Raw genomic sequence first — 24,014 nt, forward strand, 5'->3', positions numbered from 1 at the left:
CCCGAGCCCGTGCACTGAAAGAAACAGACGTTCTGAGAACGGAGCGTGCGTATGAGGCAACGTCGGAGCGTAATACAGCCGTACCGCGCAAGGCGGAAGGATCGCCTCAGGGCACGCGTGCGATCGTTAGTTGCGCAAAACGATAAGTGAAGCGAAAAAGGAAATGGTGCCACTTTAGCGACGCTTCAAACGTGCGTAGCGACTATCTCGTCCGAACTTCCTTGTGTATCTGTATCTCCAGAACTGCTGCGACGCCACCGCTGGACAAATGCCAGCGATCGTGTCAGCGTGCGCTTTCATCAATTGAGCCAGATTCATCTCTTTGTCCGAGGTGTACAGTACAACCTGCATCGCGTGCTCCAAAGCACGCCTCTGTGCCCTAGGTATGAAACTCTCGGCGCTCGGACTACCCTCGGCGCAGCACTTCATTCCTCTCTTAAGAGCTTGGATCGCCTTCTGCGGCGTCTTGGTACGGGAATGTATGGAGTTGAACAAACGCGGTAAGTTTGTGTTCGCTATTTGGAACATTGTTATTCAAACTTAACACTACAAGTCGGGTGATCAAACTGTTGCGCTGCTTCGGGTTACTCCAAACGAAATCGGTCAACAGAGCTTATGGGTTGCCTTTCCCGGGCGGAGTGGTGAACTGGCAGTAGAAACGTCCTGTGAACGGTAAACGATTGACGAAAATAATCCCCGGAGAAGGGTAACAAGGGAGACAAAGGACCCTTATAACTAAGGGTAAACCCTCAGGAATAACCTTCAACCGGTCATCTCAAGGCGGCGTTGAGTTTTCACTGCTCTAGTTATATCTCTTCCGCTTCTCTTTATACTGTGACCATCAACTCCACGCTGCTGATTAGGCTAAAAATTAAGCCAGTCTGGTGCGGTATTTTCTTCTTAATTCAATGTTCTGGGTTGGATTTTAAAAAGTAGTCGGAACTTTTCTTCTTTTAGAGCGCAGCTCTTATGGTGCGTTCACACTGGAAGCGGATCCGCAAACGCGGAGCGGATCCCCGCGTTCTGGACCGCAAAGCGGCTGGGATCGAGGGGTTGCAGCGCGTTTTTGCCAACCGCATCGGGACCGATTTGTCCCAACCGCTTTTGCGAACCAAGAAACGGTAACCAATCGGAACGCGACGCTGACGTGACGTGACGTCAGTGACTTTCGAAACAAGATGTCACCTGTCGCTGGTGAGAGGTGCCTTCTCCAATCAGTGCCTTGACGCCATGTTGGAGGCATTCGGCGTTTTATTGTCGCAACAGTAGTGCCGTAAAGTCATAGAGCCGTCTTTGTATAACCACATTCCAGAATATTTTCTTCTACTAGTAAATCGCAAAGAGGTTCCCCATCTGGCACAAAGTGCCGTCACAAACCCGTAGTTGGGGTACGAAGCTTTTTTGTTGAGATCATAAAGTCAGCATAATAACCTAGAGCGAAAGGTCCCATGCATTTTGCCGCGACGGAACGGCAAGGAATAGACGCGTAAACCGGCGGCCCCAATTGGCTGTCCCAATGAGCCCATATCGCTTGTGATGCCTTAATATCCAAAACGAAGCAGCAAAACGCCATAAATAATTCATGTAACTTGTTATTTTTTTATTTCTTATACGTTGCAGAAAACACCTATATCGCGCGTTGAGGAAGTTAAAGTGGGTTGACAAGCGCACGAGTATCTTGAACTTGTCGATGCAAAACGAACACAGCTCAACCAGCCTATTCGAACATGCTTCCAATATTAAGCCAGTGGTATTCTCAGACTAACATCGAACATTATATGCCACTGCGTTCTTGCAGTGTTGATAAGTCAATGGTACTAACAGGCTAACATTGACCATTATAAGCTCGTGTTTGTCCAATGTTGGCAAGGCGGTGCAGACAAGCCCACAGTGACCATTTTATGCCAGTTCCCATCAAATATTGGAATATTGGTTGGTTACTGTATAAGCTGGGCCATCACTGAATACTGTATATAATGGCATAGGCAATCTGGGAGCAGATTGGCTCAAGTGGATCATCATTGGACTTTGTTATGAAAATGCTCTTCCCATTTTGGCCCAACACCGCGTGCTGCCCGGGAAGGTAACAAGCAAGCAAAATAACATGCATGGTCATGTATGCCATCAAGATCACGCGCATGGCGAGTAAAACAGTCCCTACAGGGCAACCTGGCAGTGCTCTGCGATAGGTGCCTGGCAGTGCTCTGCGACTCAAAATTAGCACAAACAACATTTCTCGGAAACACGCAGCCAAGAAGATGATATTTACAGTGTTCGTTTGTTTCAATGAAGCTTCATTTGAGAGAGCACTTGGTCTTGTCTACTTTCTTGTCCCTGTACACTCGGCCCTCTTCGTTCAGCACGTCTGACTATTTTCATCTAAGTGACGCACGAAGACACGCTCCCTTTTAATGCAAACAGCTGAAATGCTTTCTACTTAATACACCCTCATTCGTTCCAAATCGTTATGGAGTGTTCGTCCGGTGTCGGTTTAAAATGAAACGCCTAGGCGGACTCTATGATGCGAGCTTGCACCTTTACCGTTCATTCAGTCCGTTTGCACGGACACCTTAGCGGCTCTGACGTCACATATGGGCCGTCACTTTGATTTCGAGTTGCGTAAGCATTTCATCCAAATTAGGCTCGGTTCCGACCGAGTACCTAAGGCTGTGTTTTGCTCTCTTATGAAAAAAGAACACACTGGCGCCATCAATTGGTGGGAGCAATTTCGGTAATTATTTTTGCGTATCGTTTTGTTACCATAAACTTATAAAACGATTAAGAAATGTTGCTTTCCCTATTGAAAGTTCATCTATAGCTGCCACCATGATTCCTGAAATGTTGTGCCGTACTCTTTAAAAATCCTTAACGGTTTCCAGATGTTTGTCAAAATTGTCTGATGAACCGGACGTACTTTTGAAGAATTCCTGGAAGGTGTAATAAACCTTCATAGTTTTTTTTTTGGAGAGACCTGTGCCGTCTGTCCCAATTCTATCCGTTAAATCCCTACACCCATCAAAAGTCCTTTTAACGTCTTTAACGCGGGAGTAAAAATAAGTCATTTCCTCTCTCTCTCTCTCTCTTATGGTTTGGGGTCACCCCATGGCACTGGATGTTGTTTCTTGTGTTTATTGTTACCTTGTAAGGAGGAGGTTGGTATTCTTTAGGGAGGGTCGTCGAATGCATAAAAGTGAAAATGCGAAATAAAATGAATAGCTGTGTTTGGAGGGAATATCTGTGCACGGTCCCTTTTTTATATATTCAAAGTCTGTGGTTTTTATTCTGGACAAAGAAGTTGCAGTTGCCAGCAAAACTGCCAAGCTTTTACTTCCTTTTTTATCAAGTTGCTTTGGCAATGTTTTAAAAGACGGCAGAGCTAACACCATAACTAGTCTAGCCAGATCCTACACTCTGTTTGATGTCACGTGGTCAACCAGACGGATCTACCTAAGAAGCCTAGATGGACTCCGCAATATTCCGTGCAGCAGCATGAAGGCGCTAAAGTCGAATTTGGGGTTTTACGTGCCAAAACAACGACGGGCATCTGGCACGCCGCAGCGGAGGACTGGGGATCTTTTGACGTGCAACCGAAAGCTCGGTTACACGGCGCCTCCTCCGCAATAAGCCTCCGTCAGATTGCGAGCATCTCGGCCGCGATTCGAACCCGCCTCATGGGGATCCGTAGGCCAGCGCACTCGCCTCGGAGCCACCGAGGCGGCTATGAAGGTGCTAAGATGGCTGCTATCAACGAGCTAAAGTGATATCTTATCCATTCGGAGTATATAGGCGAAGAAGAACAGCTTTATTGTCCCTACAGACTTATCTTAAGTGGGACTGCGAGAGATAAGGATGGCGGTACAATGGCCGTTATCATCAATTGAAAGAAAACGTCAAGCAGTCAAAATCACGCAAAGCGCTTCCAAATCGCGGCCAGCCCGCACCGATAGCGCTCTTACTTGGGAAGCAATCAACCCATCCGTGACCCGTATCGTCGTCGACTTCGTGCACCGCAGGAAAAAGAAAAGAAATTTAACGCCAAAAAGAAATCGCCTCGATCATTCTGATACACGTCGAGAGCGCAAAATGACATGTGCATGTATTAAGCCGCGTGCATTATATATGGTTTGAAATGGTTTTAGGACGCTTTGCGTGATTCCGGATGGTCTTCACACGTGGCACACTCCTGCGCTGTCCTGGTTCCATCGAAATGATCAAGATATGTTTAAATTGTTTCACGAGAGGAGGTTGTCACGAGCGTGCTTTAGTTAAAAGTTTTCCATCGGCTCTGATTCTTTGGTGGGTGTCTGTAGGGCCTTGAATTCTCAGTGAGCGCTCTTGGTTTTGCAAGGAAAGGAGGTTAATCGCGCTCTTCACGCTATCAATTAAGTTTTGTCTCAAGTTCCGTCGTCATATGCCCGCTGCGCTCTCGTTTACTAGGTTTGATGTGGTGAGTGCATTTGGGGAGCGACAGTGCATTTGGGGAGCGACAGTGCATTTGGGGAGCGACTTTAGGTCGGTTTAACACTACGATCCGATGGAGCCGATTGTGGCGAAAGTGCATCGTCACGGAGCTCATATTTTTTGTATATTTTCTGTCACTTACTATAACGCGCAATAAAGGCGCCGTGATCCTGCAATTTCAACACAGAACGTGTTTATGAGCTGCATTTCATGGAAAAGTGCAACGATCAGGTGTGAAGAAAAAGATTTCCGCGCAGGCCAGTTACGCAAAATAAAGGATTGCCTGTAGCAGGCAATGCATAATCGTCCAAAGCATGCAAAATATTTTATAACGAGGAACAAATAATCGAAACCGCATAGATTCACCAAAGAGCTCAGCAGGAATCGAACCCCGGACCATGCTTTCTGCAATCCGATATTTTTGCTCGGTGCCACGATTATTCTTTTCATTATTGCATAAAAAAGAACATTGGAGTAATCTTAAAAAACGTTGTACAAGTACCAGCAGCGCGTAACAAAACTCGGTTTTTGAGAAGGCTTCTAAATACATGTTCAAAAATGGCGTATGGCTCGCTCCTCGCGGCGGAGTTCTGTTAAATTTGGTGCCAAAAACTCGAGATGACAACAATAAAGTCAGAACAAAGAACGACGGCGCCTCCAGCCGCAATGAATGATGCCCAGGGGCGCCGCAAGAGAACGAGCCGAACGACGCTACCGGCGTTATTACTCAACGAGGCCTAGCGACGCTGCAACGCCGCGAGACCCAGATACGCCATGGAACGACTAAAACAGAAGCGGACGGCTCTGAGGTCTCAAGTAACTAGACTGAGCTCCGACATCAATGCAACTATCGCAAACCACTCAGACGAGCGAAGCCTCAACGTATTATCAGTGAGGCTCAGTGAGTTTCGAATACAGCTGAGCAACCTGAACGCATCCATCGAACCACTGGTATCTGACGGAGATGTTGAACAAAACTACGCCCGCACGATTGAATATGGCGACAAGATTGTCACGTGCATCGCCACCATCGCACAACAGGTGGAGCAACTCTAACAAGCGAGCCCCCAAGTCGGTACAACGCGGATTCACAACGACGGCAACGGGCACGTTGCAACCTCTAAGGTGAAGCTGCCGAAACTGGAGCTTCAACGGTTTAGCGGTGCAGCTACCGATTGGCAACCCTTCTGTGAACAGTACAAGCAAGCCATACTTGACAACGACAGCCTTTCTAACGCTGAGAAGTCCTTGTACCTACGGTCGGCGCTTACGGGAAGGGCAGCATCAGCGATAGCCGGCATTCAAGCAACGCGAGAAAACTACACCACCGTGGATGAGCTTCGGTCGGACTGATGTTCTTATTCAAAGGGAAGCTACGGAGCTTCTTGGAAAAAATGAGTTAGAAGTGAATTCTAGTGTATTTTTACCCCGTGAACCCGAATACCCAAACCATTTGCTGCGTAAGTATTGTTAAACGCGAGAAAAACGCGAAAGACAGTCGCTGTCCGTGACGTCATCGACGGCTCTTTTGGCTGCCCAAGGCTAGGGGGGCGGGGCTTCAGTCCTATTTTGAAATTGCTCGTATGGCGCTCCCGCGCGTCGCATTGAAATACCATTTTGATATCTGTTAATCTAAAGGCCAAATGAACGCAATTCAAGCGTTTTTTCGCAAATGTAGAAGTGCCCCATCTTCCCTTTCAAGAACACCTCCCTGAAGTCGGTGTTCATATGACCGCGGCAGATGAAGAGACGAAACAAGTTCGAGCCCGTAACGTAACACTAAAAAAGAACAGGTTTCGCCTATGCAGCGCCACAGTTCCCTTTCGAAGCTTGTTCGAGTTGCTGCCTGGATACGGCAATTTATACATAACCCTAGACATCACAGCCAAAACAAAAACGAGGGTTTTTTGACGACCGAAGAAGTAGCATTTGCTCAAAGGTGTCTTATCCTGCAAGTTCAACGAGAGGCGTTTAAGAGAGAGCTCCAATGCGTTAGGCGCTCAGCACGTATATGTAAACAACTCTCCGTTACGGGACTTAAACACATATCTAGAAAAGGACGGGGTGCTGAGGCTCGGAGGACGCCCCAGTAACGCAGACATTTGCGACAATGCAAAGCGTCCCATCATTCTTCTGTCAAATCATCATTTTACCGAGCTTTTGACCAATGCGACGCATTGACGACTTCTCCGTGCTGGCCCCCTTGAGACTCTGACAGAACTGCGGGGACAGTTCTGGGTCGTCCGGGGAAGACAGATGGTAAAAAAGGTGCTGAAGAAATGTGTGATCTGTGACCGTGTCAACAGCCGAGGGGCCACCGAGCCATTTGCTCCACTCCCTCGAGACAGAGTAACCCAAGCCACCCCCTTTGAGGTGACTGGAGTGGACTTCGCTGGACCACTCAGCACAAAGGATAAAGGCAACAACAGGAAGACTTACATCCTCATTTTCACCTGTGCCGTTGCCCGTGTGTCAGGTTCTTTATGGTAAAAAGAAAGGAAACTGAGAAGTCCGTTTGAGTTTTGATATGAAATAAATATATTTGCACATAGTTGGTGTTATTCTTCCCGAATCCACGTAAGGAAAAAAAGGACACTTATTAGTAAATAAATAAAAGAAAAGGGATTACATCCAAAAGTTTCATTTGCCGAGGTTGGCACTGGTTTACGCTGGATTTAGGCGCCTCCCCTGTGGCAGAAGCCGGCCTCGTTTGGCTGCCGGCGTACCGATGGTGACCAGTCAACCCGTTGTTGGGATGGCTTTGCCGGTTCGCTCTTGAGCCAGGCTTGCCGTTCAGAGTTGACGGTGAGGACAGGTCAGCAGACGTCTGTGGATGACAACTTCGCCGGTGTATTCCGGAGCCAAGCTTTTCCGAATGCGTCCGCTCTCCGCCCTGACTCTCCTCGTTCTCCTCGACTGTCTTTTCTTCCCCTTTTCTGCGTTAGCCTCCTCCGGTTTTCTTCCTCTTTTTGTCACCGTATCGATGACATAAATACAATGACCTCCCTTCTAAGTTTTTTTTTCGTCTTTTCGCAAATTAAAAAATGAAAAAAAGATCGTAATGATGTGTTCTTTTGCCAAGTACAAAAAAATCACAACCAACCAATGTAATCAGCTTACGTTTTTTTGTGTGCTAAATGTGTTCTATTCGAAACGAAGATTCTTGCAAGAACAAACTCCAGTGGAGCGCACGACTGTTGAGCTGCTTTGCTTCGTCTAAGTAATGAAGCGGCTGATGGTCTGTTTGCACCGCGAAATGCCTACAGTATAAGTACAGATGAAACTTTTCCACTGCCCATGCCAGTGCCAGGAGTCGCTTACGGGCATACGCTAAAGGATGCAGTGTCCCCTCGTGTTCTTGCATAAGCACCGCCCCCAAGCTATGTTCGGAGGCATCAGTTCTTAGGACAAACTTTTTCTAGAAGTCTGGGCTTTTAAGAATAGGCAATTACTCAAGTGCCCGTTTCAACATGTTTATATAAAAAACCTTGTGAGTATGACCTAAATTTAACTTGTAGTCGACCTCGCTTTTCTATTCGACCAAGGGAAAGGGACCTTTTCATTGCATTAGCCATATGTTATGGCTGGTAGGTAGCAAGATCAGGGCCCGATCTCCTACTTTCAATTGATGGCCTCTCGCGTTTCGGTCATAATGTCGCTCTTGACTCTGTTGTGTTTCGTACAGTTTCTGGTGAGCTAATTCAATTGTTTGCTCTAACGCTCTAAGACGTAGCATTATGTCGTCTTCAGCTCCTGGCTGATTGTATCTTCCGTCCAGATTTCTTACAGTACGGACAATGGGCCTCGTACCGGTTGTCCATAAATCAACTCAAAAGGAGAAAAACCTATACTCGCCTGTGGTGCTTCCCGGTAGGCGAAGAGCACCGGAGCCAAGTATTCATCCCAAGACTGAGGTTTCTCTTCGCACATCTTTTTCAGCATTTGCCTGAGCGTACCGTAATAGTTTTCGACCAGACCATTGCACATGCGGCGGTAAGGGATACACAATAAATGCTTGATCGAGAGCAGCTCCGTTACCTCATTCATCAACTCGGCGGTAAAGCTCGTACCCTTGTCAGAAATAATCTCACTTGGTAGACCCACTCTGGAGAAAATTTCGATTAACCCCTCCGCTACTGTCTTTCAGTCAGTGGACGGTAGGGCGACGGCCTCTGAGAATCCGGTCGCAAAATCCACTAGGGTGAGTATGAACCAACTCTCCTTCTTAGAAGTGGGCGACAGCGGTCCAATGTTGTCAATAGAAACTCGTTTGAAAGGTGTCTCAATGATGGGCATGCGCCCCAAAGGTACGTTCGACACCATTACTTTAGGAATCGTTCTCTGATAAAGGTCACACGAAAGCACAAACCGCTTAACATCTGCTAAGGCTCCGGGCCAATAAAAGGATTCTAGGACTCTGTCACTCGTACGCTTGACACCCTGGTGGACTGCCATTGCGATATTATGAGCCAGACTGAGGGTATTGTGGCGCAACTTTCTGGAAACCGCTACTTGGCGGAACTCCTTCCCGTTTGCGAGGAGGCATCTGCGGAAGAAAACTCCCTTGCTTAAATAAAAACTGTAGGTGTTGCCCCCTTTTGTCACGTCAGTGTCGGCAATCCTTCCGCGGCAGATATTAAATGACGTGTCTTTGAATGTTCCCTTTCATGGACGTCTTTTGCAACATCTTCAAACCCGAGGCTGGGTGTGGGATTTGGAGTAGCAGGAACATGGCTCTTCAATGCGGCGAGTATGTTCCTGTCCAGTAGCAAAATCTTTGCTGCTTCAGCCTCATCCCCACTTCTTTAATTTGGATCGAGGTCTAATACCTTCTTGGCTCCCTGAACGTTGCCAATATTTACATCATAAAGTGGCTCATCCATACATTTTGCGACAACCTCTCCAGTAGAGTATGGAGAAGTTATAACGATTGCTTCAGGTAACAACCTGCATGTTCCGTCTACTAGGACCACTTGGCATTGTTTGCCCGTCAGGTGCTGAGGACCAACCAACTTTCTGCGCACGATAGCGGTGTTGCAGCCAGTATCTCGTAGCACCTTAGCGGGTTGTCCGTCTAGTATTCCATTTTCTACTGGCATGCGTCTCTTTGGTTGTTGCTCCTTTTTATCGCACACCACACTCACGAGCGCTTCGTTGGTATGCTCCACGCGGTGCGTTTCATCGTTATGCAAGTAACTTTCTTCACACTCGCATCCTGTACTTCCAGATTCAGGCACCATAAAACATGAGAGCTGCGTTTCGCCACCTTTCCGCTGAAAGCATGCTTCGGCATCGTCCCGATGTCTGACAAATTTGACATACTACGCGTCGCTGTTCTGGTCTGGACACGCCATCGGCGCTCGGTGACCAACTCTGTCGCACAAGAAACACCTCATTTTTGTTTCTTGCTTGCTACTTGGCAGGTCATTCTTTAAATTATTACCACTTTGGCTATGGTCCTTCTTGAAGTGAGCCAGATTGTCTTGCCTGTACGCTTCCATGAACTTATCCGCTGCCGCGACCATCAAGGGAAGTGTATTGCAACTCCGCTCCTTGAGGAACACACCCTGCTTCAAATGACAGTGGTTGATGGACTGTTCGGCGATCACAGGGTCCCGCAGGTCGCCGTACGTTTTGGGACGAAGGCCCATGTCCACCCTGCGACCGAATAATCCCTTTAGCCTCGCGGCGCATTGGCTGCCTGTCTCGCCGTTATTTGGAGAGCTTCTTAAGAATCTTTCACGATATCCTTCGGTTGTAAAGCGAAACCGCTGTTAAAGTGCCATCTTTACTTTATCTTAATCTAAGGAGTCGTCCGGGGACATCCTTCCGAATACATTTAGGGCCGCATTCACCAAGCAGAGGCTTAATGCGGTGGCCTATTTCCCTCTTGGCAACCCCTGTCCATGGCTAGAACCTCAAATCTTTTCAGGCACGCATCCAAGTCATCTCTTTGGTCGTCAAACTACGGCATTGGCTTATGGGGACTGAGGTACTGTGACGCAGTAACTCCTTGGGGTCCTTCACCACCGCCCGCACCATGCCTGTCACTTGCCGACCCCTGGGCCTCAATCACCCTAAGCTTAAGCTGGAGCGTTCTCTCCGTCCTTTCTTCCAGTTCCGCTTTCTGTCGGAGAGTTTCTCGTTCGGCCATTTTGTCCTCGCTTTGCCGAGCTCGGTCCTGATCACCCCATGTTCGTAATTCTGTTCCTGTGATATCCAGCTTTTCACCCAGGGCCATGAACTCCTTTAACTCCATAACTCATATGTTGCACCGAAAACCACACGGAGGACCATCAGTGTCCTGTCGCGGACGCCAGTTAGTGTAATGTTCTTTATCGTAAAAAGAAAGGAAACTGAGATGTCCGTCTATATTTGCACCTAGTTGTTGTTATTCTTTCCGAATCCACGTAAGGAAAAAAAAAGGACACTTATTAGTAAATAAATAAAAGAAAAGGGATTACATCCAAAGTTCGATTTGCCGAGGTTGGCACTGGTTTACGCTGGATTTAGGCGCCTCCCCTGTGGCAGAAGCCGGCCTCGTTTGGCTGCCGGCGTACTGATGGTGACCAGTCAACCCGTTGTTGGGATGGCTTTGCCGGTTCGCTCTATAGCCAGGCTTGCCGTTCAGAGTTGCGGTGCGGACAGGTCGGCAGACGTCTGTGGATGACAGCTTCGCCGATGTATTCCGGAACCAAGCTATTTATTCATTTACCCTAAGGGCCCTTTTGGGCATTACATAGGGAGGAATTTATACAAAAAGAACACGTTGACAGTAGTGATACTCAGAAAACAGGGGGAAAAAAAGAAAAGAAAGCCGCGGCACACAAAAAAACAGTACATAAAATCACAAAGTTCAATTGCTGCACTTCAATGGTAACATTATACAAATACAAAAAGAAAACCAACGACACACTGCAGAACTATGGCTTATCTGCGACCAGGGGCAAACATGATTATGTTTTTTTGTGAAATGAAAGGAATCAGGAGATTTAAAAATGTAGTTTATCGTAATAAGGTCTGAACTTGCTGACCCCAAACCGTAGCTTTGCGAAATCGCGTGGCTTCTTCTAATTAGTTGAATGTTTGGTGAAAAATCTTCCTCAATCCAAACGCCACGCAACGCAGATTCCTTTAGTTTGTACTGGTTTCTAATAATTTCGTCTTCGTTTTTGAAATTCAGGAACTTAACCACAATAGGCCTGTTAAAATCAGCTTTCTTCGCGCCAAATCGGTGGGCGCGCTCGATTTCGCCAACACTGACATGCAAGTTGGTAGAAAGGAACGTCTTCGCGATGCGCTCGGAGTCTGACCAGCTCTCACGTTCTTGTTCCGTTAGTCCTTTGATAATTACATTAATACGACGCATTCTGTTATTCAAGTCGTCTGCGAGGTCTTCATATTCTCGTTGCCTCTGCGATATCATGTTGACCTCTGTTTTCACTTTATGCGTTTCTGCTTTCAATGCAGCAAGGTCCTACCTTAGCTTTGTAACCTCGCTTATGCGTCCGCTCTCCGCCCTGACTCTCCTCGTTCTCCTCGACTTCCTTTTCTTCCCCTTTTTTCCGTTAGTCTCCTCCAATTTTCTTCCTCTTTTTGTCACCGTATTGATGACATCATTACAGAGTGCCATTCACCTCGAACTAGTGACCGACATGTCCGGCCCCTTTTTCTGATGGCCCTCAGAAGATTTGTGTCAAGAAGAGGATTGTGCCAAGTCATCTTTTCTGGCAATGAAAAAGCATTTCAGCGTGCTTCAAAGGACCCGAAGAAACTATGGCCAACATTACGTGGGGAAGGGTAAAAGCCTACTTCGCTGATTGGCAGATACAGTGGCAGTTTGTAATCGAAAGAGCTGCCTGGTGGGGTGAGTTCTGGGAGAGGATGGTCCGGTCGATAAAGTCCTCGCTCAAGAAAGTTTTGGGAAACAGCTACAGCAAGTTCGAAGAACTGACGACCGTATTAACTGAAATTGAGGCTGTAATAAACTCTAAGCTTCTGACATACGTCTACACCGAAGCCACCGAAAAGGAACCGCTCACCCCTTCCGATTTTCCAGTGGGAAAGCCTTTAACTGCACTTCCGACCAACTCCAGCGCGGAGCCACTGCCTTCCCTTGAAGGACAATAAAACAGGCGGTGGTGTTACAGTCAAAAGATGACAGATCATTTTGGCGTGGATGGAAGAGGGAATAATTGACCAGTGAGATCGCGTGATCCTTCAGCATATAGGTCGGGGAAACCGCGTTACCAGTTCGTATTGGGTGGCCGCAACGAGAGACGTTCCACTTTCACTATCCTGTCGCGCCCAACGACAACAGCTCCTCGCTCACGAGGGCGAAGGTGTGTGGGGAAAATGGGAGGGAAACTTTTTGCTTTTTTTTAAAGACGACCCCGTTTTTATCCAGTCGAAATCTATCCTTTGTCAGAACCTGTTCGCCCTTTTTTTTCTCCATCAACGAGCACAAACTAAATGCGCCACAACGAGCGGACGCTCAGTGGCGGTTTCCCGTCCCATGCGTTCAACCTATTATCTAGAGCAGCTGGGTGTGTGGATGTTTCTCGAGCCGCTTCTTTCGTCCGCCTTCAGAAGCATCAAGCAAGCGAAGAAGACGCCGGAGACGCCACTGCGACGGCATCATCGGACGACAACGTGACTCTGCTCAGAACTTCTCAACGGCGGCAGACGCTGGTTGCGCCTTCGTGGTTTTCACTAAACGTGCTATTGACAATGTGTATGTTTGCGTGTCGTGCACCTGCTCGGTTTACTTCGTTGATCTAACGTACATCTCAAGAATTTACCCAGCGGCATTGTGAGTACCTCGAAAGATATTTTTGCGACAAAAAACTCTGTTGTCCTTATTTGGTCTGGTGGCCTTTGTCTACGGCTGATTGCGCCCGGTTGTAACTAAAAACACGATCGTATCGTATTTTTTTAGTTTTAACAGGCATAAAAAACTCAATGTTTGAAATAAATTATTCAATAACGCTTTGAACTGCATTTTCGGTGTATGGTTTAAAATCATTTGGGCGTCTAAACGGTTGAAAACCGAGGGGGTCTAAAGGCTGAAGGGTCTGAAGTGTTGAATGTGTTTAAATTGCTGAAGTGATTTGATGGGCTGAGAGGTTTGGTGGGTTAAAGGAGCGAAAGCGCTGACAGGTTCCTATACCAAATCACGACTGAAGTGTTATTTCAATAGGGCTTAGCCTCGCGAAACACAAGATTGAAGAGACCGGCCTGCACAGATAATGTTGCTGTGTTGTCTACTGAGACAAACAGTTTGTCAGATGTCGTAGAACTATCGAAACAATAATGCGACATCATAGCAGCTACTGTGAGAGAATAAGAGGCGAAACCGACCTGAAACCAAGGCTTGGCAATGGAATCACCGGGATTTGTCAATTCTTAACTAAAAACGGTGCGCAGTTCTTCCTATTGCCGATTTATAGTATGTCTTCAGTCTACACTGTGGACGGAAAAAAATATACTGATATTTATTAGAGTGTTTCCGCTGGTCACATGACCATGAAACTGTTGAGGCGTGAGAACATTTGTTGTGGCGCCCGGAATAGAGAACTAGAACACTGTCGCTTATCTGTGGAACAGCTAGTGACAAAATACTTTGGTAAGTAATCAACAGGAGACATTTATTCCTGCACTTATTCGACCCTAAGTGTCACCTCAGCCACCTTCTCTGGAGTTGTCAAGTGCTAACCCTGCCTAACAAACTGTTTAGGTTCCTAAAAAAGTGTGGAGCCCTTTGAGTATTTTTCGCGTAAGGTTTTCGCTCTAGAGCCTGCTTACTGTTAGCGAGAAAATGTTTAAACGTGACCTATTTAAGAATTTATTTTTAGATTACTTGAATTGCACTGTCTTTTTAAGGCGGCAAGGCCGAGAAGTTGCGACTTCAACCAAATGTGCGTGCCTGTTCCACAGAAGTCCTTTTTAATGCATAGCTTCACCCTCCACGTAGAGGCGTGGTTATGGAACAAAAGCACCTCTCTACCGTGGTCAGAGGAACTCCTTCCAGAGTAAGCAACCAAAGATGCTAGACCATATTTTCATTTTTTGGGGGGAGGGGGATGACCAAATTTGCTAGGGCATTACTTCAACAAACATCGAAGAATGGTTTTTACATAGCTCCCAATTCAATCTGCTACTTCGCTGATTAAAACAAAACCCGTGTGTCCCATAACACGTGTAAGCTCCTAAGGTTTTACAGCTTATGGAAGTCAGGCATGGCAGTTAGGCATACAGCACCTAACACAAAAAAGGTCAAGGACACTTGGTGCAGCTTGTCGCTCAACTCGAGCGTTTATATAGCTTTGGCTTTGGCACTTGAATGGTACGGTTTGTAAAAAACAGTATAAAACATTCGGCGACTTAAAAAAAAAAAAGAAACACATCTTCGAGTTGAGTTTAGGAGACACATGTATGTACACCGTAAATTCAAGTGACGCGGGTTTTGTTTAAAGGGAAACTGAAGCGGTTCTCTATTTGAGAAAAAACATTTCGATGGCCTTCATTCTACCTCCAGGATGAGGAATATCAAGATTATTTTTCAATTTGGTGCACGGAGGCTTCAGAAATTACTTTTTAAAGTACCGCCGAAGCCCCTCCTTCCCGGGGCGTGACGTCACACTAGGAGCGTTCGGAATATCTGCTCTCGCGCATCTTCAGCGCCTGTCAAAGCTATGTACGCGCACTCTTGCTATTTTCAGAAAGGTCAGAAAGAGACGTCACGACTGGTGTCAGTGCGGGGAAATATACCTGGCAAGCTTGCCATTGCACGCGCTGAACACACGAGCGACACGCGCTTGGCGGCCCGAAGATCCTAGTATGACGTCACGACTGGTCGAATGTTTTTTCGCTTTTTCTCGCTTTTAGTTGCATCTTCAGGGAAAACAAAAGTGATATTCAGATTCACGGGATAAAAATACGCCAGAATTCACCTCTAACTCGTTTTTTTCAAGAAGTGTTTCAGCTTCCCTTTAAGTACCATATGCAGTAAAAAAAAAGAAGATAATTCCAGGCACATGAGGGAGTTGGCAACTCAAGCTACTGGCATGTGATTTAACGGAGTTTCATATTCCTCGGGGAACGCCGCCCAGAATTATCACAGCCTGTGCAGTGGATTTTGGCGTCATCGCGGACGATTGAGCGCATCCCGTTCGGCTCGGCCTTGCGTCTATGCAATCAACGCGCCGAAGGACGCACGGCATCCGGTTCGGTGGCCGAGTTGACACCATTCGACAGTCTCATGGACGAGTTTGTTCTTAACACTTCTAAATTTTGGCTGGTGTTGGCACGGCCGGGGTATTGCCTTAATAAATGTTTACCTTTATGGAATGTTCCTCCCTATTCGACGCTGCGATCCTGTCTTCTGCTTGAGAACATTCCTAAGTGTATTGCGCGTATAAAAGCGGCGGTAAAAAGACGGAAGGATCAGTCGCCTTTCCGAAATGTGTGATAGTTTGTCCCTAAGTTTATTGCCGCAGGCTCACCCTGCAAAACGTTTATCTCACTCGTAGAATTCTCTTCTTTCTGGTGTGTGACATCAGATGTATTGACGTCCTCTCCTCGTCTCTAGGAGCATCGTTTCTGCTGAAGAAAGCCGTGTCCCGAGGCCTGTCAACCTGGCGCTCGAGATTTGAGAAGCGCCGCTTGGATTTGTACGACGTCGGGGCTCGGAGAGATCCCGTCAAGCTGGGCTTCCTCTATCCGGAGCTCGAGTGGGAACTGGAAGCGCCGCAGCCGGAGCAGGAAATACAGCATGTGAGGAAAAAATGTATTTATCTACTTATTTGACAATATTAGTAGCTGCCTGATATATGGACAGGGCAAGGGAGAACACTCCATTCTAGACTGTATAAGCAAGCACACAAGAAAACCAAATTGTAAGCACTCATAGAGTGCAGGCGAGCTGGTTGTGAAACGACATCTTCTAGACCCTGAGATAGGGAACGATAAAAAAAAACGGACGAAGACAAGCAAATCTCAACCGTAAAACCCAATAACAACCAAGCGTGTAATTGACATTCTCTTAACTACATGCGCTAAGATAAATGCCTAGATGTTAATGTGCGAAAAAAACATAAAATATGATTTGCCTTACTATAACCTATAATAAGGCAAAGTAAAAAACTATCAGCAACCCGGTACGTAAACGACAATAAACTCAAAACCTCTACATATATAAAACACTAGATGTGAAATTTGATTCTTTATTCGGAAGAAACTCGCAGCGCCCCTTGGACAATATTACGCGGGCACAGTGCATAATAGAACACTTCAGCATTCCCTCGTCACACCACATCAGCTCGTAGTAAATTCCAATCTTACGTGGTGCGCTCAAACAATTATTGTTTAGAAATATTTGTCTTGGCGGCATGCGGTCGAACTTTGTAAGAGTGATCTTTTTGCGGTGAGATATTTCACGATTAGAGGTATGATTAAGCATACATTTTTCCGTGATTATAATAAATAGAAAAATATGCTTGAGTCAAAGGCGTCTATGGCGCTCCATAAAAAAAAGAACTTTTATTTTCGTTATACTTACGGGGTGATCAAACTCCAGGACACACCGAGCAGAGAAAGATTGATTGAGCTCAAGTGAATTTCCATAAACCCGCTAAACGGTTTCCGGACCGTCCTAGCATATTCTCGGAACGGCCTAACGTATGCTTATTATACGGCCTCTTTCCCCTAGCGGCTGACATGTTAGGTTTACCTTGCAAAAACTAAGGGACCTCCCCACCTTCGAAACTGAACAATCTACCTGCGTTGATCATCAACCTTTTTCAAAAAAAAATATTCCACCTAGGTATTTGTGTGTTGATTTTGATATTGCTTTACTATAAACTACTATGAAATTGTGGGGAGGTAACGCTTAAGTTAGCGCTCTTACTATCATTCAGGGAAATATTACTTGTACACACTGGTTCGATGCCTACGGGGTCACTCAAAAGCTGCGCCGAACGCGTTTCACAGGGCACTGTACTGTACACTACACATCCGACCAAGACCACACATATTCTAGGTTGGACTACAGCAGAAATATCATTACAAAAAACAATAAAGTGAGCGGCCGCATATAGCACCACTGTAAAAGAAACTAGCCCCAAGCACAACTTTCCGCTACTTGTTGCCCTCTATAAGTTAAGCAGTTCATAATCCAGTTAATCACAACAATATCAATATTTGAACCCCAAAGGTTTTGTAGTAGAATGAAGTAAGACACAGTGATAAGACAACAAACAATTGACACAAAATAACATCATACATATTGGAAAATATTAATGCAGACTGTCACATTTCGAGGGTAGTGAGTGTTTTCTAGTGCTGTGACAATGGCAGTAGTTGTGGACTTATACAACAATGTCTCGTCAATATCAACGTCTTAGTTACCTTTAAAAGTGGCCCATTATAACGTACCTAGGTTCTGGATGCGGTATCTACGGGCAATTATACTAGCGTTATCTATTCCTGTATTCCCTTGAGGTTGTTGTGTGGTAAATGTGTGCGCTTATCAGGGTTTCAAACCGGAACCGAACCGAACCGAAAACCGGAACAGAACCGTTATTTTTAGCCGAACCGGAACTGAACCGAACCGAACCGAACCGAAATCTTCGCCGCCATCTTGGAACGGAACCGAACCGAAAAAAAATATAACGGTAACCGGTTCAAAACGGTTCAGGGTAATTTATTTTTTCTTTTTTGTTAGTACCATAAAATTAACATATGGGAATAAAAAATTGGCGGCTGTATTTCTATTGATCAAATTGCCATATACAGAATTGCAATGTATGGTAAATTGTGGGTTTTCGTGGCGCTTTTGTATTGGCACTATGATTAACGATGTGTCACGTTGTCATGTGATGTCATGGTGTCAATACTTGTTGTCAAGCAATACCACATGACTCACTGCGTCAACTCGATTTAATTTGAGGAAGTCACTAGATGTATTAGCCTTGTTGACAGCGTGATCTAAAATGACAGCACGATTTCGCATTGAGAGTCACGTGACACCGTGAGGTAAGCGATTTTCATAACAGGTAGTCGAGTGCACGAGTTCTTGAGTGTCAGCATCGTCAAACATTCGGGTAACGGCTCATGTCAATTAAATACGATAACAGCCCCACTCTAAGAATATTTGAAGCTCAGCCCAAGCTTTTGCTTTCCAAACCCTAGCCGCCTAGGGCATGACTATGATGAACACTGACAGTATATAATTAGCGTCAGATCACGCGGCCGCTTGTTCAAATTGCGAGTTGGGAAGGGGATCGACAGCTGTCTCTTTTCTTTATTTTTTCTGCGTCTGCTATTGCGCGGAGGGGGAAACTAATGGATATTTTCGCAAGCTATAAACGTCAGGGGTTACTTCTTAACAGTATTTATTGAAAGTACAAAAAAAAATCTTGCAAGACCAATTTTACATCACTGAGGTGTTGAACTGCATCCGAAAGATGTCCCCGAGAATAGAAGTATTGAAATGGCTAAATTCGACTCATTAATATAACGTTCCATTGAACTACATGTGTGGACGGAAGGAATACTTAAAAAAAATATTTTGGTGACCTGAGAAGGACAGCCGAACAATGGCAGTCGCTGTAAGTCTCACACGAGCGTCGTTCTCAAGTTATTGCCCAAGTTTCGACCCCCTCTGTATCTTGCTTAAAGGAGCTATAAAAAGATTTCTATGCATCACTAAATTCTACTCAGGATCACTCCCTAACGTTAATAACTGATTGAACTTGGTTTTGCTCTTTTTCCAGACAATGGCTGTCGCCAAAAAGTTAGAGAAATATGAGCATCGTTCATTCGCTCAACTCGGAGCCAGAAGCGGTCACATGGCCTGGCGCCTGTCTTATGCCGCCGATGTTAATCATACCCCCGCGCTGGGGTTGGAAAGAAAGAAAACGCGTGCTGAGCTCCAGGCATTGTTAGAGTTCGACTATTCTCATTACCGCAGTGGTTGGACACGAGCCACTACCCAAGCGTCCGCCAAGGCATTGACTGTTTAAAGTCCGACCAACGCAACCATTTTCCGCAAGGTAGGAAAATGCCCCACGCGCCCTCCTCTTTTCACCCACTTCAAAAAATCAGGTGACGGCAGGGGCTTCTTTTGTGTCGGTTGAAAGTAGTGAAAGCGTACAATAAAGACGAATACGAAGACGGAGAAGCAAACAGGACGAGCGCTGACTATCAACTGAATTTCTTATTCGAAAAATAGAAACAGCAAAATAAAACCAGGAAAAGCTACAAATACTACAAATGTGACTAGTCATCAATGACTCGGCCACCACACGTGTCAATAAAGTCCACTTCCTTTTTGTGAAGGAAAAGTGAGGGTTGACTGATACACTTATCAGGACATTCCTTCTTTATCATATAAGCCTCCAGTACCTCCCTCGCCACCTTTTCTTTACCTCTCCCAACGATTTTAGTGCCTTGGAAGTTGGGAATGCAGCGGCAATCTCTGCAATGTATGTGTAAATAGGCTCCTGTTGTTGAACGCAGTGATAAAGCATGTTCGCGCAACCGTTCATTCAAGCACCTTCCGGTCTGGCCTATATAAACCTTGCCGCAGCCCAATGGAATTTTATAGACCACGCCCACCGCACATTCCACGTATTTGTTTACGTGCTTCACTGTGCATTGCCGCTTATCTTTGCCTTTGTCTTTTATCCTCGGACATAGTTGAGCCAGTTTACGTGATGCTGAGAATACCAGAGGTACCTCGAACCTTTCCGCCACTTTTTTTATATTGTGTGACACCCTCTGTAAGTATGGCATCACGTGGGGTCTTGCTCTCTTTTTTTGCTTGTCCTTTTGGCTTTTGCCCCTGAACTTCTTCAGAAGTTTTTCAGCCACTGCGAGCATAAGGGAAGTCCAAGTCTTCCAAGTCCCTTCCAAGTCTCTTGACCTGACTACAGAAGCTGTCGTGCATGGCATGGTGACATGACTTTCCAATTGCCGTGTCTAGACATGACGACGCAATGCTTCGTTTCACCAACTTCGAATGCGCCGAATCATAGGGGAGGATTCCCTTCTGGGTACGTGGTTTGTAACCCCAGCACACGTGTTCCCCTGTGAATTGCATTCGCAAATCCAAAAACTGTAAAAACTGCCCATCCTGGCGCTCAAGGGTGAACTTCAGGCCTCTAGAACTTTCTTTAAACACGCTCATCACATCTTCAACAACTTCACATACAGTAAGGTTTTCACAGTTTCGCAAAATCACTAAATAATCGTCTACGTACCTAAACAACTTGGTCACAGGTTTGCCTTTCAAGGCATTCTCAATTGCTCGGTCGTATTTGGCCAAAAAAATATCACAGAGCACTGGGGCAGCACGGGAACCAATGCAGATACCAGCCCTCTGCACGTAATGGCGGCCCTCAAAAAGAATAAAAGTCGGCTCCAAGTAAAAGTTTAAAAGTTCCAAAAAACCATCAACACTCACACCACAGGCGTTTTGGAAACCAACCACGCCGTTTCTCTCAATACATTCACGTACTGCCTCAAACAATTCTTGGTGGGGGATAGAGTAATAAACATCCTCTACGTCAATAGAAAACGCCACGGCATCCCCTGGAACATCCTTCCTAAGGAACTCCACCACTGATTGAGAATTTTTTACCAAAAAGGGGTCACTGATATCTAGAGCACTCAAGTGCTTCTGCAAATAGACGCTAACCTGTTTTTTGCCACGATCCCCTCTCCGTGACGATTGCTCGAAACGGTGTATCAGGCTTATGGGTCTTTGCCGAGAAAAAAACATCAAGATGCGCGATCTTGCATTTCTGTATGTTCTTTTCCAACGTTACAAGCTCAAGACCATTGCACAATTTGAGCGCAGCACTTTTGACCTTTTTGGGTTCAAGATGTGACAGCTTAAAGTTCTTCTGGATTGCGTTCCTAGACCTGACTTCCATCATGTCTATTGGAAGCGCCACAAACCCTCCCTCTTTGTCTGCCTGTAATAGGCTTAGGTTATTGCTCTGGAAAAACGAAACGACTTTGTTTAGCCTGCCCCCATTATGTGTCTGGGCCTTTATCGAGGCACACCGTAACAGGTAATCCACACTCTCCAAAACGCATCTCTCCCGCTCTTCAGCTGGCGCCTTGTCGGAAACAGCCCGCACCTCGGCTAAAAGCTCATGCGGTTTCATGCGGGGTTCTACACTATACTTGGGTCCTTTTTCCAATGTACTTGCGACATCTTTAGGAACGTGAACATCTCCCCGAATTGTCAGACCGCTTTGACTTGTGGTTCCTGACCGAGTCTTTTTGGGAATCCCAAGTCTCACGCGTTGCCACATGAAATCAGTCACCTGTGTCACCAGTTGAAGGTGGTCTCGATGTTTCCGTTGCCCGGTTGTAGGAACGTTGTTGCACAAGCACAGCACCCTAAGGTGCTCATGAAGAAACCGCACTTCCCTCCAGCATTCTGATCTCAAAATCCTGCAGATACGCTGGGTGTGTCGGCTGGAAGCCTGCAGATATCCGAAGAGGCTGCACACTTCAGGTGGTGCTTGGCCGCTCCTTATGCAGGATGAAAGGTACCGGGCACGGCACGTTGATGTGGCGATTAAGTTGACACAGACGATGGCTTGATTGCTGTTACCGTTGAAACATGTAAAAGAGCCTGCTGTATGAAAAATGATTTGAACTAATGTGGCGATGCAGGCGAGTTGGTTATGCATGTTGAAAGTAGTGAAAGCGCACAATAAAGACGAATACGAAGACGGAGAAGCAAACAGGACGAGCGCTGAGCAACGAAATTCAATCAAAACCTCACTTCTTGGAGAAAGGACAGCGGGCTATATGGTAGTGAATCTGCCAGGGAGTTTTTCCAGAAATAATAGGCGACCATTGAACCTAGCCTTCTGCACAAATCATGCCCAGGATATTTCCATTTTCCTTCCACGCGATTAGAAGGCAAGACGCTGGGAGTATTCATGTGCACTAACATGCTGCTTCTAAAAGAAAGTACCAGATTTATAGTGCATGTTAATTTAGATGTAAATAGTTTAATCACTGTGCACAAACATTCGCGGCCTGGAGGATGACATGGAAGCATGGCGGAAGGTAGCTTGCTGGAAATAGAAGTCTCTTTTGCATTGTACTGGTGTGAAGAATTATTACGTATTTTTGGCTTATTTCCGTTCCAAGATAAAAAAACAGCGTTTAGAAACCGAACACTGTGCGTTTTGATGAGCGCCGAAAGGACATAAAAAACCGGGACAACCAGAGATTGTCCTGGTTCCTTGTTTCCTCGGAGCCTTTCAAAAGGGGATGAAAAATTATGAAGAGAGTGACCCGACTTACCACATTAGAGCGGTTCATTTCCGTTGCGAAAGGCTGTCTTCAAGCGTCTTGCAAATAGTCTAGCTTGTACTAGTCCGTTTTTATTTTAGGTTCCTTTAAAAACGTGAGCTCTAAGCCACTGGACCAAACCACCACATTCATAATCTGCGGAAGCGGAGAAGTGGAAATGCAACAAAATGAATTATTCGCCCACGTTATTTGAGGCCTATAGAAAAGCGGACCGGAGAGGAGGGGGCCGAAATCTTATTCAAGAAATACATAATCTTCTCTTCAATTCTGTCTAAGAATTTTATTTGAAGGTGTACTTGGCTATGGCATTACTCGTTTAGGAATCAAGTGAAACTTTGTATCGGATCATTATATGTCTACGTTCCCTCCCGTTCGACGCTTATCTTGTTTTCGACTGTGTACACGAGGTGGTTTTCAGCGGTAGTTTTTTAATCTGACTGCCCGCCAGAGCGCGAGCCAGAACGCACTACGGCCGCGGGCCGTCGCGCTCTTCTCCTTCTTCTCCGTATCAGTATACAATCAAAGACGCGGGCAAAGTCAATCATGCTGGTGTCGGGAACCAGTAAATCTGACCCTTGAAATGCACGCGTGACGCAAAACCCAGAGGCGTCTTGTTCGCTCACTTTTGCACGTGTCCCACTAGAGCGACAGACAGAAACAAAAGACAGCGAGAAGCCTCAAACCCATGCAGCATGCTCGCGATGCCACCTTTGGCAGGCGTTTAGTCGTTCGGTTTTTGTGAGTAAGCACGAGCGATTGCAAGGCTGCCAAAGATGCCCTCGCGTGCATGATGCTCGTGTTTGAGCATAGCCTCTTTTATTCTACAAAGCCTCTCAAATCGCGAAAGACTTTTGTTTGAGGCTTGTCGCTGTCGTTTGTTTCTGTCTGTCACTCTAGTGGGACACGGGCATGGCGGAGATTGTCGTTTAGAGGGCATTATCTTCTGAACGGATTCAAGTTACTCGAGCAAGCTCGTATTCTGCTTGCAAAGCCCAGCCACTAAGCAAAGGTAACGGACGGTGGTTCGAGAGGAACCTTTGCCCGCTTGGCCCTCCCAACCACTTCTCCGCTTCCGTAAATATTGAACGTTGTAGGTTGGTCCAGTTGTCTAGAGCTCACTTTTTGAAAGGAACCGAAAATAAAAACGGACCAGTACAAGCTGAACTATGCAAGACGCTCCAACAGAGCCTGTCGTAATTTATTTATTTATT

The 24,014-nt window shown here is 46.1% G+C and overlaps 1 protein-coding gene across 1 annotated transcript in view; it reads left to right on the forward strand.

The window, feature by feature from the left end:
- The first annotated feature begins 378 nt into the window (after positions 1 to 378).
- The window catches only part of LOC8041303 (putative phosphoenolpyruvate synthase), a 394,011-nt gene continuing 370,375 nt past the window's right edge, over positions 379 to 24,014 (forward strand). Inside the window, exons 1-2 of the mRNA XM_040214093.3 lie at positions 379 to 500; positions 16,052 to 16,236. Of these exons, the coding sequence (XP_040070027.1) occupies positions 386 to 500; positions 16,052 to 16,236 (300 nt within the window). The 5' untranslated portion in view covers positions 379 to 385. The remainder of the gene's footprint in view (positions 501 to 16,051; positions 16,237 to 24,014) is intronic.

Source organism: Ixodes scapularis, unplaced genomic scaffold (assembly GCF_016920785.2).
Source record: "Ixodes scapularis isolate PalLabHiFi unplaced genomic scaffold, ASM1692078v2 PGA_scaffold8__174_contigs__length_109621045, whole genome shotgun sequence".
NCBI classification, from domain to species: Eukaryota; Metazoa; Arthropoda; class Arachnida; order Ixodida; family Ixodidae; genus Ixodes; species Ixodes scapularis.